At 38.6% G+C, this 16,197-nt stretch overlaps 1 protein-coding gene across 3 annotated transcripts in view; it reads left to right on the top strand.

Annotated features, from left to right (window-relative positions):
- Positions 1-16,197, top strand: part of ZNF407 (zinc finger protein 407) — a 1,322,856-nt gene that overhangs the window by 813,725 nt on the left and 492,934 nt on the right. For 2 of the 3 annotated variants that reach the window (XM_029590863.1, XM_029590865.1), the window contains exon 6: positions 252-335. The exons of the other annotated variant lie outside the window; for it this stretch is intronic. In XM_029590863.1, the coding sequence (XP_029446723.1) occupies positions 252-335 (84 nt within the window). The remainder of the gene's footprint in view (positions 1-251; positions 336-16,197) is intronic. 3 annotated transcript variants of the gene reach the window in all.

The following is a 16,197-nucleotide window of genomic DNA, read 5'->3' as shown; positions in this document are numbered from 1 at the left end:
ATGAAGTTGTACAAAACCATTCCATTGATAATAAAGCTAATTTTTATGGGTCTGACAAGTATGTAATTATGTTCAGTGGTGCTTTTCAGATTTTATCACAGTCAATAAACCGCAGTGGTAATTTCATTCCCATTTGACATATTTACATGGAAACATTTGATTGGAGGAATTAGTAACCCTGAAAGCCTTGATAGATATGTTTTAATGATCTGTGACCTCCACAGTCCCTCATCTGTTTATTGTTGCAACAGGCGAGAAGTCATTCCTGTGTGACCTCTGTGGCTTTGCCGGTGGGACACGTCATGCCCTCACCAAGCATCGGAGGCAGCACACAGGTTGGTAACCCTGTCTCTGTTCATTTTCTCTCTATAGCAGGGGAGGAAGGAAGAAAAGGTAGATGACACTCAGAATTGGGAATAAATCCAGCAAAATAAGTCTGCAACATCAATTGTATTAATTTTCTGTTAAGCTTTTAATTATACAATCTCTGCCTAAGCTGCTCTCAGAATTTAAGTAGATACATAAAAAGTAGTCAAATTACAAATACCTGGTATACTATGAAAATTAGTATTACATATGAAAGCAGTTTTCTAAAGCTCAGATAACTTAGACTACTTTTAGTGTCGTGAAGAATCTGCCAAAGGGATCCTGGGTGAAAATTAGACACTGGCTTTCGACAAATCTATTGTTTAGGAACAAAGTTAGTGCTGCTTTCATTATGTTCTGCAGTTTAAGATGCTGTGCAATGAATAAATGCAATGTTAAAAGAGAGAGTTAATCTATATAAAATTAGATTTCTCTTTTTGAACTGGTAATATAGCATTAAAACTTTAATAACAATAAAATGTAATTTCTACCTTGATTTAGAAGACTGGGAAAAACTAGTATTAAACATGTTCATTTAGCTTATTTGTATTTTGCAATCCCTTTCAAGTATGATTGTGGTATATCATATATTTTATTTTTTTTATTTGATTTATATTCTGCCTTTCAGCCACTTCAAAGTGGATTTCATTCTACTTAAGCACAGGCAGATAGGACAATGGAGAAACATCTAACTTCTGACACAATAATTATGCAATTTCATTCAAAATCTTTGGATTTCTTTAGCATATAGCTCTGAAAGTCAACTTTGGAAAAGGAAATATTTTATTATAGCTTTGAATATTTGTAGAAAATGTATTGCCTCAAGAAAAGAATGCAATGCTTTTGAAAGATAACCATGATATGTAACGTCAATGGAAACATTTTTAACTTGCACACAATGTGAACCCAAGCCATACAACACGAACTGGTTTGTGAGCATATTGTGAGCCAGTAGATACATTTTTAGGAAACATTTTTTAGAAGCTTGTATTTCCAGTAGCTAGGAAATTTAGAACAAGAAGTCATGCTATAAGACTTAAAGGGGATAAAGTCAGGAGCAGTATAAGAAAATATTTCTTCACAAAAAGAGTGGTGAACAAATGGAACACCCCAAAATTTCTCTAAAACTCTTTTAAGTTATTATACAGACATTGTATATTAATATTATTTTTTTCACTAGTAATTATATATGGCTGGATAATTATTGCCTCTATACAGATGCATCCACTCTCAAAGAAGGCCACCCAAGTATATAATCATAGGTCCTGTGTGATACTTAGGTTATTATTATTATTATTTTTTTTTTTACTTGCGATTAAAACATTCATCCTTTAGTGTTCAACCCAAGTCACAAATTACTAATATATCTTAAAGATCCAGCTATACTTAGCTTAAATAGCAAATCGACTACACAGATCCATATATCAAAATTACTATTTCATCTGCATTCAGGGAGACTTTTGACCAGTTTTCTTTGTTCAACAGTGTATATGCAAATCTATATCACTGGTTAGATATCCCTATAGGAGAGGGTTGGGAGCCAGTAGGGATCACTACAGCCCTCTTTGGACTCCATAGATGGATAAAGATGCAAGGGGCGTAGAGGGATGGGGGAGATTGCATGGTATAATTTGTTTTATATTTTTGTGGTGTAGAAATGTTTGGCATATGGGGGGGGAGGAGAGAACTTGAGACTGGTTGCTAGTGGGGGGGGGGTTTATTATTGAAAACAAAGCTAAAAATAACCAAAATTCCATTTATCATCTTTCATTTTAAATGAAAGCACATCCCTATATCCCTGTTATTCATGCAGATCTCTATGTTAAGAAATGTCACTTCTTAGCCTATGTTCCTTATAATGTGAAGAAAGCATGAAATTCAGCTGTTATGATGATTCCAATGCTGCTCTTGACACTTCTCCAGGCCATGCTAGCCTGGAGACATTGGCCCCACTTTCATTGCTCCCTTAACATTTTGGATCTTCAATGTTACCTTGTTATAAGGGCACCAACTCAGTGGTAAATATTGTTGAGAGGGAATAGGTAAGTGCCTTGATGATGCTAATGGAATCCACATGGAAAGGGGTAATACTAGATCTGTAGTTATGAACAGAGAAAGCATTTATAATGTCCCAGAAGGCTGCCACTTGAGCACTAGTGATAATCAGATAAAGTGGTTTGAAATAATGGATAAGGAGGAGAAGAGTTGCATGAAAGTGTTAGTCCTAAGTTTACAAAATACCAATTTTGGAATAGTGGAGCGGGTAGAGTGGGGGATATAAGTGAGGTGAAAAACAGTGGACTTAATTAAATGGAGATGACAAAAGAGCAACAAATATTTGTTATGAAAGTAAATAAAAGTAAGAGCGGAAAAAAGAGAGCAATACAATTTTTAAAAGAAGTGACTGAAAAAGTAAGAACGTTTGCCCAGCATTTAAAACATGCATGGCAACTCAGAAAAAGGATCAAAAGGAATAATATATTTTTAAGTTGAAAGAAATGGGGATACTAATGAGGATTGTGAGTGGAAGAAAAGATATCTAAAAAGGTGATGTCTTTTTTCAGGTATGTTAATGAAAGGAGTAAGGGCATAGATGGGATTGTAAAACTTAGAGGAGCAGAGTTTAAATGTTTGGAGGGGGATGAGGAAAAAGCAAAAATGTCAAAAAAAATTTTTGTTCTGTATTAATTGAAGACGAATTTGGAAAAGGACCAGCTATTGTTGGGAAGAGTATGTATGGTGTGGGATGGAGGGCATGTTATTTATGTTTGCGTGGAACTAGAAAACATGGCCAAAGCCCTGAGCAGGATGGGATATATCATGGAATATGAAGGGAACTCAGAGAAATTCAGGTGGATCTGCTGAAGGACTTATTCAAAATCTTTAGATAGAAGAGTGGTTCTGCATAACTGGAGATGGTTGATGTTGTTCCCTCTTTGTAAAAGTTGTAAAATGGAGGAGGTTAGAAATTATAGGCTGATGAGTCTGATTTTGATGGTGTGAATATTAATGGAAACTCATTTGAAGGAAAGTATAGCGAAACATCTTGATTTTGGTGGCTTTTTAAATCTGAGGCAGCATGGTTTTACATATCATGTCAAATGAATCTCATCCATTTCTTCAATTGATGTAGAATGTTTAGATTTCATCAAAGTTTTTGCTACTCCTGCATAAGAGGAGGATGATTGATAAACTGAGGAGTTTGGGGTGAAACATAAGTTGATTGATTAGATTAGACACTGGTTGAGTGAGATGGCAAAGAGTGGGATGGAGTTCACTCTGAAGAAGGCAAGATGTTAAGTGGAATGCCTCAAGGGTTGGTTCTAGGGCAATTCTGTTCAGTTCTTTTGTGAGCGATATTGAAGGGGAAACTTTTTTTTTTTTTAAATATGATGCATATATCTGCAACAGAGTAGACATGCGTAAGGGAGTAGATGGTAGAAGAAACAATCAAAAGAAAGCTCAAGAAGAGGATCACGATGAGGGGAAAGGAAAGAGACTTCTTGGTGATTATATCTAATATTTTCTAGGTAGTGGAAAAAGTGCAGTAATGCAGTGGTCAGAGCCAAAGGGATGTTAGGATATCTATAGAGAAAAGCATAATTAGTAGAAAACAGAAGAGATTCTGCAGTTGTATGGGTCATTGGTGTATCCTCACTTGGAATACTGTATCCAGGTCTGGATCTTCTTTCATGCTGTCTAATGCCTTATGACTAGGATATTAAGGTCACTGGATCAAGCTCTGTTACAGGTTCCAGCACCCTATCAAATGAGGCTGATAAGAACCTGTAACACAGAATTTAGTTTTATAGGTCTGGCCTTATGGAATAAAGTGCCTTTGGAAATTTATCGAGAAATTACCTGAAGTTTCATTAATATATTAAATTGCTGTTTTGAAGTTTTTGGTGGAATATCTGTCTAGATTAGGGATGGACTGATCTGGACCCTCTGATTGGGAGCCTTGGGAGGGTGAGTCTGTCTGATCTTTCCTGTGAGTTGGTGACTGTTGGAGGGAGTGGGGATTTTTAGGGGAGGGAGATGAGAATTTTATTAAATTAAGATTTTAGGTTATGGGCTTTACTGCAAGATAAACAAGATATATGGAGAGTGGCATGGGAGGGGACAAGATATGTTTATAATTTGTAAACCACTTCGTGAACCATTGCATCTGCAATATGTTAAGATGAAATAAATAAATATCTTCTAAAGGATATAGACAGAGTAAAGGCAGTCCAAAGAAGCTCTATCAAAATGTTTAGGTCCTGTGCCAGAAGCCCTCTGAGATGAGACTTAGGGAAATAAAAAGGGATAGCTTAGAAGGAGAGGAGAGAAATGGGAGATATGATGGAAACATTAAGATTTAATTTAACAATTTTTAACTTGTTTTTGTAGTCAAACTGCCCAAAGCTGCTTTAAAAACAAATAAAAACTGAATGAGATAACAGTATCAGATGATACATATCTACATAACAAAACAGCACATCCAAAAATTAAACATAACAAGAACATGAAAAACAATTAAAAATAATATTCAAACTATAAGCATGAAATCCTGCAATAAAAAATATAAATAAAAACACATAAAAATAAAAAAACAAATGAACTTAAAAATAATATAAACAATGTCTACATTTGAATAAGCCTGTCGACTTTTGAATTACTAATCAGACACTATGGGGTAGATTTTTAAAGGTATGTGCGGGTGTAGATTTGTTTGCGCAACGCGGCGCGAACAAATCTACGCCAGATTTTATAACATTTGCACGCTGCCGCGCACATGTTATAAAATACAGAGTCGGCGCGTGCAGGGGGTGCACAATTGTGCAACCTGCGAGTGCCGAGCCGAGCAGCCTCGGAGGGAACTTTTTTTCCGGCCCACCCCACCTTCCCCTCCCTTCCCCTACCTAACCCACCCCGCAGCCCTAACTAAATCCCTCCCCCACCTTTGTTCAGAAAGTTACGCCTGCTGGCAGGCTGCCAGCACACCATTCCCCGGCCCGAGGGCTGGTTCGGAGGCCTCGGCCATGCCCCCGAATGCCGCGCTGCCCCCCCGACACGCCCCCAAGCAAAGCCCCGGGACTTACGCACGTCCTGGGGCTTTGCGCGTGCCGGCGGCCTATGCAACATAGGCGCACCGGTGCACAAGTCCCCTGCGCGCGTAAATCCAGCTGGATTTACGCGCACAGGGCTTTTAAAATCTGCCCCTATATAAATCTTTACATATCATCTGAAGGCCAAGTAGTCTAGTGCCCATTGACATTCAGTTTGTGGAGTATTCCAAAACTGAGATGCAACTGTCGAAAAAATTCCAAGTTTTTTACCTGTAATATCTCAGTTTTGTAACTGATCAGCTTTAATTGATACTGAATCATCTGGTTCAAGATCGCTTTCAGATATAGCATTAACTTTCCATCTGAGTCTACTGCATGCACTCTTAAGAGCAAATTAATTTTGAACATCATGTAAATGGAATTTCAGCCCAAAATTTCTATCTGTAAAGTATGAATAATGCACAGAAAGCAACTACTTTTCAATGGAAAGGGCGATTTGGAAGATAGGGTCATGATATGAGACTCTTGAGAAGGTAAACTTATGAGAAACATCAGGAAATGTATTTAATTAAAATATTTCTATACTGTCAATCAACATTTCTAATTAGTTTACAATAATCCATTCATAAAAACCATGCTAAGAATATATTTTAAAATTGTAATGCAAGCAAACTTAAAAAGAAAGACAACAATTAAAAATATAAAGCATAAAAAGCAAACACATATAGTTCAAATGACATAATAAATTCCCCATTCTTCTCTGCAACTATTCAGCTGTAGATTTACTGAGCAAATAAGCTCCCTGATCCCAGACTGCATCCATCAATTGCCATCTAAGAAACTCATCAGTTTATACATGCTTACTTACATCACCCCATATACGTTAAATCTCAAATCCTCTTTTTAAAAACTTATAGCAGAGAGACAAAATGGCCGCTTACTGAGAGTACTGTAAACACTCTGCTGCTACCTTTTTCAAGTTTCTTTGCCGCAAAATTCTTTCCAAGACGATGGAGAATGCCTCACACAAAGAGAGAGGCAAAGCTGAAGAGCTTGCCTGTTTCAACAATTGAAGCGTCACAAAGAAGTATTACTGAGTGTTTCGGCTTACCCCCTGCTACATCCACCGAGAGCACCGCTGATGGGCAGGGTTTGGAGCAGATCTCTCCTGTCCTGGTTGACGAAATATCAGTAAGCCCCGGGGTGCCGGTAACCCCGTCGCCACCAAGAGCTGGTCTGACGAGACCAGGGGAAATATTGGAGGAACACCTGGGTGCTGCAAATGAGCCGGAGGTTCAGTGGAAGGCAATGAAGGAGCTGGAGCTCCATGCAGAGAAGGGAGTGGAACAGCAGAAAAATCAGCGGCTCTAATACAAAGGTTGGCTGGAAATGCTGTTAAAGCTCCCTTCGAAGCCGGTACACCAGTTGCTGTGGACTCTGGCTGGAATATCCAGCAACACCAGGGAGCAAAACCCAAGGTTAGTAAAAACATAATTATTAAACCCGTGATAATTACATTGGACACTATATGGAATGTAATTATGAAACTAGAAGCATCTATAACATCCTTAACAGAAGCCGTGGTTGAGACAAATAAGTCTTTAAAAGTTAATACTGATAATTTGAGAGAACAAGAAAGGAAAATTTCAAGTCTGGATGAATGTTTGAATAAAGTAGAGAAGATTCAACAGCATCAAATTCAGTCAGAAGGAGAAATGTTGAAAAAAATTGAAAATTTAGAGAATACAGCTTGTGCACTGAATTTGAGAGTGCTCAACTTTCCTGTGATGGATCAACTCTCCCCAGTTGAACTTTTTAAAGAATATATGACGCATATCCTGAAAATACCATCAACTTGTTCTCCAGTTATTGTTAAGGCGTATTATATTGGGTCAAAAAAAGATATCATGAAAAAGCAGGAAAATTTGGAAGAACAGAATCCCACAGATTAAGTATCATTGAACATCTCTGAAATTTTGCAAAGTTCTACGGAACTAGAAGTGAAAAAGAGAGAGACACTCTTGATAACTTTTGCTTTCATCTCTGAAAGAGATACCATAATGAGATTCTTCTTCCGATCGAGATTGTCCACATTCTACGGACAAAAAGTATGGTTATACGCTGACCTTGCAAGAAATACGCAACTGCGTAGGAGGAAATTTGTAGCTCTTAGGCAGGATTTGTATCAAAGGGGGGGGGGGGGGGGTAGTTTTATTCTAAAATACCCATGCAGATGTATGGTGAATTACCTGAATGAAAAATGTTTTCACAGACCCGGAACAACTAAAGGGGCTTTTGGGATTGACATCATAAATCTCTGATAATTAGTAAAAAAAAAATGCAGGGAGTCCAGTATTTTTCTTTGTATTTTTCTTAGTGGATAACTGCTTCATTTTCTTATTGTCTCTCCCCCATGTTGCCTATAAGTATGGGGGATGGTTAATTTTGGATTTGTAATGAGTTATATATATGCTATTACTTATTTCTGTAAACCTCATGGTTTCCTAATGCAAGAAAGATTCTTGTAATTGTTAATATGCAAATACAAATAAAATAAAATTTATAAAAAAACAAACAAAAACTTATAGCAATCAAAATAAAATATTTTTTCACCATAAGGGTAATGAATGCATGAAATACTCTCCCAATGGGTGCTTTAATCTAACATGGTAATAGACTTGAAAAAGGCTTGGGCAAAACATAGAGCATCTTTAGCAGCAAAAAATAAATAGTAGTAGAACTAATTAGCAGCTGAGTCTGGTTATCAGGCTGAACATAAGATAATGCCATACTGGGTCAGACCAAGGGTCCATCAAGCCCAGCATCCTGTTTCCAACAGTGGCCAATCCAGGCCATAAGAACCTGGCAAGTACCCAAAAACTAAGTCTATTCCATGTTACCATTGCTAATGGCAGTGGCTATTCTCTAAGTGAACTTAATAGCAGGTAATGGACTTCTCCTCCAATCCTTTTTTAAACACAGCTATACTAACTGCACTAACCACATCCTCTGGCAACAAATTCCAGAGCTTTATTGTGCGTTGAGTAAAAAAGAACTTTCTCCGATTAGTTCCAAATGTGCCCCATGCTAACATCATGGAGTGCCCCCTAGTCTTTCTATTATCTGAAAGAGTAAATAACTGATTCACATCTACCCGTTCTAGACCTCTCATGAAAGGTCAGTAACAACTGAAATTGGAACCTAACAGAAATGGTGGTGCCTTAAGGGCTAATTTTAAAAGCCCTTCGCGTGTTAAATCTGGGAGATACTCGCATGACCGGGACACTCGTGGGTGTGCGAATTTTAAGAGGCCCGCAGCCACATGTGTATCGCCCGGTATGCAAATAAAGAAGGTATGGTGAAAAAGGGGTGGGCCATGGGTGGGGTCTGGGTGGAGACAGGATGGGGCATGGGCAGACCAGGACAGCACCATCCAGTCACTGTTGCCCTCAAGTTTGTGCCGGGATCTAATGACTGCTTAACTTGCTGCTCTACGGACTGCAGGTAAGCATTAAAACAAAAAGATCTAGGGTTTTAAGGGTCGGGGCTAGTAGGGTAAAAGGGAGGCAGATTAGATAGGGGGTTTAAGAAATCCGCTCCTTTACAGGGGGTGAACTAGGAGGGAACTGGGAAATGGGCCTATTGTGTCGCCGCACGTACCTACTAAAATCCCCCCTTATGCGCTCGAGATGGGAGTTGCTCGCACATGTGCGCGTCAATATAAAGTCGTGCGCGCCGGTAGCCGATTTTATAACATGCATGCATAGATGTGAGCATATTATAAAATTGACCTGTCATATTATAAAATTGACCTGTCATGACTCAAAAAAATCTGCTTTTTTGCTGGGTCTCTTTGTCAAGCTATGCACTTTTCTAGATGAACAGACTAGTATAGTGGGTTGGTCGTGGTGGAGTGCCATTAATAAAGACCATGAGGAACTGGGAGGATGAATGTTTGGGTAACAACTGTGCTAGTGGTGTTGGCTGTTTGGATTACTGTGGAACCTTGACTTTGGACATGATAGAAGAGCAGTGCAGGGGCTAAACTAAAAATGTGATCTTCCATGTGCTGCTACCCCAGAAAGTGGAGTATATTGGGAGGAAGATGACAAAAACTGTCTTGGATAAGGAATGATATCCTACAGGTGGAAATATTGTATGACTAACAACTGGGATATATACTTGGCAGTGAGGGCAGAAATAAATAGGCAGACTGAATGGACCAATTGGTTGCTTTCTGCCCATATGTATTATGTGTGTGCAATGATTGTGAAAACATAAAGGAAAGCTTTTGTGAATGTGTTCAAGAGAGGGAATAATGTGCAGTTGGAAGTATGTTAGGGCTGGTGTATGGGGAAGGGGCTAGAGACTTCATTGTGAGGTAAAAATAAGAGGAGAGTCAATAAGTGAATCTAGGGAACAATGTGGAGGATGAGTGACTGAGGAGGTAATTTTCCAACTTCCTATATTGATGTAAAGTCTATGGGTACTTTTTACCTGTGGACTGTCACCAATTTTCAACATGCAAACTTGCACCTTGAAAATTATCTCAGAAAAAATGCCTGCATGCATTTACATCTGCTATTTTCTGCGGGTAGATTTCCTGAGAAAAAATACACACACACTTTTGAAAATTCAAAAGTAATTGCACAAGTGCAACTCTGGTCCCGGGAATGTCCCGCCCCCTCCCCTTTCTTGAGGCCCCTGTACTTACACGCACATAGCAGGGCCTTTGAAAATAGGGGAGGAGGAATAGCCTAGTGGTTAGAGCAGTAGGCTACGAACCAGGAGACCAGGATTTGAGTCCCGCTGTCGCTCCTTGTGACCTTGGGCAAGTCACTTTACCCTCCATTGCCTCATGTACAAACTTAGATTGTAAGCCGTCTGGGGATAGGGAAACACCTACAGTACCTGAATGTAAACCCCTGGGATTTACGCGCATAGGTGTTTTAAAATCCAGCCCTAAAAGTCTAAAATGAGCACCCCAAGGCAATGGAGCTGTTTTCTTTGTTACCCTGATCACAATACCACACACCCACACTTCCACCCAGCAAACCATTTCATCTCTTTACTCTTGACAACAAATGTTAATATCCTTCTATCCACTATGCAAAAAAGGTAATTTAGTAACAACACACATCTAAAAACCAAAAATAGAAAAATTGTGGAACTATAAATCCTTCTTATATCTAAACAGTATGATGAGAGAGAAAGAGGTATACTCATAAACAGAAGTCGTCTATCCACTAGACAGTATTTGGTCTCATCATCATATCCCCAGTTCCTCCGCCCAAATAATTTGTTTGAAAATTTTGAAAAAAATGCAAATATGAACAATTTTACTGTATTTCATGTCTACAGCTTCTTAAAATTGTAAATAAAGAATGTATATTCAAAATTATGGAAGTAATTTTCAAAGGAGTTATGCGCATAAATATAGCATACTATTGTAACAATTTTCAAAAGCCATTTACTCAAGTAAAGTGCGCTTAAACAAGGAAGTCCTATGGACAATTCAATGACACATTGTAGCAATGACTATCAAAACAACGTGTTCATAATATGCGATATCAAAGAAAACAACATCATAAGCCATATCCTTCTACCCATCATAATAAATACAGTGACAAATCCATAAAACATCTGTTGAATATCCCCTTATAGCGGTTGTTTGTTACCTTTTATATACCCGATTTTATGGGTAGAAAGAGGAAAACAAAGTGTCTCCTGGACAGCCTGCTGTGAGAGGACCAATGGATTTACATGTGGAGCATCGGGTGAGTCAGTCTACAAGGAGTACTATTCCTGAAATTTCTTTTTCTTCTGGCTCCCCAGAAAGTCCTAACCCATTACCACCAATCCACACTGTCACAGAAACCCCTCCTTCGATGTCTGCTAACTCACAAGTAACTGTGAGCAATTCAGTCAGGCCTCGGTCTGACTTAAAGGAAGTTGGCTCCTTTGAGCCAAGTCCCACTTTACAATATGGAAATTTAACTATTGAGACTTTAGATCCCCAGAAAGTAACTTTAAATGATGTATGGACTTGCTTACTAATATGAAAAAATCATTATCTTTATCCACTGCTCAGTTTGGTAAATGTTCAAGTGAAATTAAAAATACCTTAGAGGATTATGGTTCACGAATTAATAATTTAGAGGTATCGTCTAGTAATATAACTACTCAAGTAACTGTTACAATCATCAAGTAATGCCTTTATGAAAGATAGTATAATTTCTCAGAAACAATTGGAAAACTTAGAAAACTAGATTTGTATGAGGAATCTTCGCTTTCTTAATTTTCCAGTATCTAGATTACTATCTGCTACTGAACTATTTAGAAAATATATAGGTGAAGTATTATCCATATCAACTGCAAAAGAAATGCTAATTTCTGAAATATATTATATTCCTCGTTTTAGAATGAGGTGAAGAATTGGACATTATACAGGGGGATAGTCCTGATTTGACCTCCTTTTTGGAAGCATCTATTGATGACATTCCTACAAGGGCAATACTCTTGGTTTCCTTGGTGAGCAAGATAAAAATTTGGTGTTTCAAAAATATTTCAGAAATAAAGATATATCTTTCTGTGGTCAAAAAATTCAGGTATTCCCTGATGTTACTAGAAACACGCAAATGAGGAGAAATTGTATTTTGTTAAAACCTAGAGTCTTATCCCTTGGGGCTGTTTTCTTTTCAAAATTCCCCTGTAAGTGTCTGGTTATTTATCAGAAAAATGGATTTATTTTTCAAGATCCTAGTCATTTAGAGACATTTCTTGTGGATAAACAGATAGCAAAAATATTTTGAATGTGTGGAATGGTATGGTAAATTAAGTAAATAGTCTCCCTATATACTGTAATTGTTGCAGTTTTTTCTTTTTAATTTATTTTCCGTAATAGCCTCCCAGGATGGGGACTTGTTTATTGGAATTATATGTGGATTTATGTATTAGGTTGTTGTGATTATAATTTCTAGATTCCAATGTGTTTTTCCCTGGATTTTTTCAAAATGTAATGTTAAAATTCAATAAAATATAAAGAAAAAAAGAAAAGAAAATGAGCTCCCATAGAAAAACCCACAAAACAGGGATAATAGAAGCCCATCTGGCACAACCCTAAGCTACTGTGGCTGTTGCATTCTGAACCACCTGCCATTTATTTCTAAGCTAGTCAGGGATGACCACGCATAGACGGTTACAGCAGCCCAGGTATGGCATAATCATAGCATGGGTGACCATCTTAATGTATTTTAAATCCAGGAAAAGACCTGACCATCCTTAGCTTCCACAATACAATATGAATAATTTGTGAAACATTAGAGTCAGATGTATCACCTAAGTCTCACCTAGAGAGAAGGACTTGAAATGCTTCCATCTCAGTCAACATGGTTTTAATTGGCATCCAGATCACTGCTACCAATTTTCAAAATTTCCAAAATCCCTTTATCGCTTAAATGGCTTTTGAAAATTGCATCTAAATATCTAGTGGGTCAATTTTCAGAGGTCATAGGTTCCTAATTTTGGGGCCGATGCAATAAAGTGCACCCAGCCCAATGCACAGGTTAACGAGCATTTGGACGCACAATGCGCATCCATAACCCCTGATGCAGTAAGGGATCAGCACGCTCAAAATGCGCCTCCAAATCTCACGCGTAGCTATTAGCGCTCATCAACACACCTCCCTCCCATAATGCCTACCCCCCCCCCCCCATGATGTTCTTCCCCACTGGCCTTCTCGAAATTTCTGTAAATAGTAATATTCTTGTAAAAATGATATTGTTAAGCTTCGTATTTTATTCATAAGTTGTGAATCGTTGCAATGTTACCGTATCTATATACTCTCATGTTCTTTGTTGCACTGTAAATCACTTGTTGCTGATTTTCATTTTAATGTGAACCGATGAGATGTTCCCAATGTTCATCGGTATATAAAAACTACTAAATAATAAATAAATAAATACATAAATCACGTGTAAATTCCTTGTAGATGAGGCTATTAGCTATTACCCCGCAATACAAAAAAATTTCCATGTGCCTGAGGTGCACTTTTTTAACCTATGAAATTATACGCCTGCCCCGGAGCAGGCATTAAGTCGTCTTCCTCATCAAGGGCTTAACTTAAAAACAAAAGCTGTTTTTCTGTGATTCTTCCTACTTAGTATCATTGCACTACTAAGTAGGAAGAATCACAGAAAACAGCCCCAGGCAAAAAAAAAAATAAGTCTTGCAATTAAAAAAATTAAAAAAAAAAAATTGGGGGGACACACAAAATACATCCACAATATACACGCTCCGGGGCATGTATATTGTGTGTGCATATTATGCCAGTAAATTAGCTGCCACAGGAGAGATGATTGTGCATGCGATTAAAAAAAAAAAAAAAAGTGTGCCCAGTTTGGACCCATGTTTATAGCATGTCCATATTGCATTGGCCTGTTTGGGATTCAGGCACTTAAATTGGCCTCTTTAAACATTGAGTAAAGTTGAAGTGGGTAGCTATTGGGGGGTAGTTAGGTGCTTAGCTTTGATTTACAGCATTAGGCTCCTAAAGTAGAAACATAGAAAATGACGACAGAAAAGGACCAAACGGTTCATCCAGTCTGCCCAGCAAGCTTATGGCAGCATCTGCTGCGCCATACAAGTCACTCCCTACTTAGTTTCCCAAACTATCAAAGTCACAGCCCTTGTTATTTGCTGTCTGAGTCCAATTCCCTGTTACCTCTTGTCTTTGAAGCAGAGAGCAATGTTGGTGTAGCTTCCAAAGTATTAGGCAGGTTGGTTAAGGGTAGTAATGCCACACCAGCAAGTTACCCCCATGCTTATTTGTTTTCCCCCCCATGCTTAGTTGTTTTCCCAGACCATAAAATCCAGTGTCCTTGTTGGTTGCTGTCTGAATCTAATTCCCCTTTTCCTCTTTTCCCCCTGCCTTAAAAGCAGAGAGCAGTAATGGCGTTGCATCAACAGTATGAAGGCTTATTTGTCAAGTGTAGTAACCGCCACACCAGCAGGTTACCTCCATGCACTCTTTACTTCATTTCCATCCTCTAGCCTTTAGGGATCCACAGTGTTTATCCCATGCCCCTTTGAAATCTTTCAACATTTTTGTCTTCACCACCTCCTCTGGAAGGTCATTCCAGGCATCCATCACCCTCTCCATGAAGAAATATTTCCTGATATTGGTTCTGAGTCATCCTCTCTGGAGTTTCATTACGTGACCCCTAGTTCTACAGATTTCTTTCCAATGGAAAAGGTATATCGATTGTGCATTATTAAATCCTTTCAGGTATCTGAAGGTCTGTATTATATCTCCCCTGCATTCCTCTCCTCCAGGGTATACATATTTAGGTCCTTCAACCTCTCCTCATAAGTTATTTGATGGAGACCCCACCAGTTTTGTTGCCCTTCTCTGGATCACTTCTATCCTGTCTCTGTCTTTTTTGAGATACAGTCTCAAGAACTGAACACAATACTCCAGGTGAGGCCTCACAAGGTTATTCCTCTCTCTATGCAGTCCAGCATTCTTGTGACTTTAGCTATTGCTTGGTCACATTGCTTCGCCTTCTTCAGATCACTAGACACTATCAGCCCAAGGTCCCTCTCTTGCTTCGTGCACACCAGTCCTTCACCCCCCAAGATGTACAGCTCTTTTGGTTACCACACACAAGATGCACGACTCTGTTCTCTTGTCATTGAATCCCAGCTGCCATATTTTTGTCCACTGTTCAAGCTTTCTTAAATTACGTCTCATTCTCTCTATTCCTTCCTGTATGTCCACTCTGTTGCAGATCTTAGTATTATCAATAAAAAGACAAACTTTTTATTAAATAAAAATAAAAAGACAAACTCCCCAAGATACATTCTATTATTGTATTTTCTCCTGCTTCTATATAATCAATTACGATCCCCTGGAGTGTAGCAGTTTAAATCTGCTATTATTGTACATATACGTTGACATTTTTATTTCACATTTAATTTATTTTACTACCTGTACCTCCCCACGGTACTGTTCCTTTGTACCTCCTCCTACTGCCTTTTTTCCCTGCTGCTTCCCCATCTTCGCGTTTCTTGTCTGCTCCACCTTTCACCTCCCTGTTGCATTGTATTTTCTAACCTTGTTTCAGTTAATTGTAAACTGGCGTGATGTTCACACGAATGTCGGTATAAAAAAGTTAATAAATAACACTTTACCTTCTATCCCTTTTGTAATGTCGCTCACAAAGATATTGAACAGGACTAGTCCCAACACCGATCCTTTCAGCACTCTACTTAACACCACTCTCTCTTCAGAGTAAATTCCATTTACCATCACACACTGTCTTCTATCCGTCAACCAGATTGTAACTCAAGCCACCACCTTGGCAATCACTCCCAAACTTTTCATTTTATTCACAAGCCTCCTATGTGAGACCGTATCAAAAGCTTTGCTGAAATCCAAGTAGATCACATTGAGCGCACTTCCTCGATTCAATTCCTCAGTCACCCAATCAAAAAAGTCAATCAGATTTGTCTGACATGAACGTCCTCCGGTGAATCCATGCCACCTCTGGTCCAACAATTCTTCTGATTGTAGATAGTTCACTATTCTTTCCTTCAGCAGCATCTATATTACTTTTCCCATCACTGAAGTGACGCTAACTGACCTGTAGTTTCTAGCCTCCTCTCTGCTCCCACGCGGGAGCCCACCGTTCTTCTCCAATCACTTGGCACCATGCCCGTTTCCAGGGATCTATTGAACAGGTCATGCAGCAGACTCTCCAGCATATCTCTGAGCTCCCTC

Source organism: Rhinatrema bivittatum, chromosome 2 (genome assembly GCF_901001135.1).
Source record: "Rhinatrema bivittatum chromosome 2, aRhiBiv1.1, whole genome shotgun sequence".
Taxonomy (NCBI): Eukaryota; Metazoa; Chordata; class Amphibia; order Gymnophiona; family Rhinatrematidae; genus Rhinatrema; species Rhinatrema bivittatum.
Note: the sequence above shows the minus strand (reverse complement) of the source record. Positions and strands in the feature narration are given on the sequence as shown.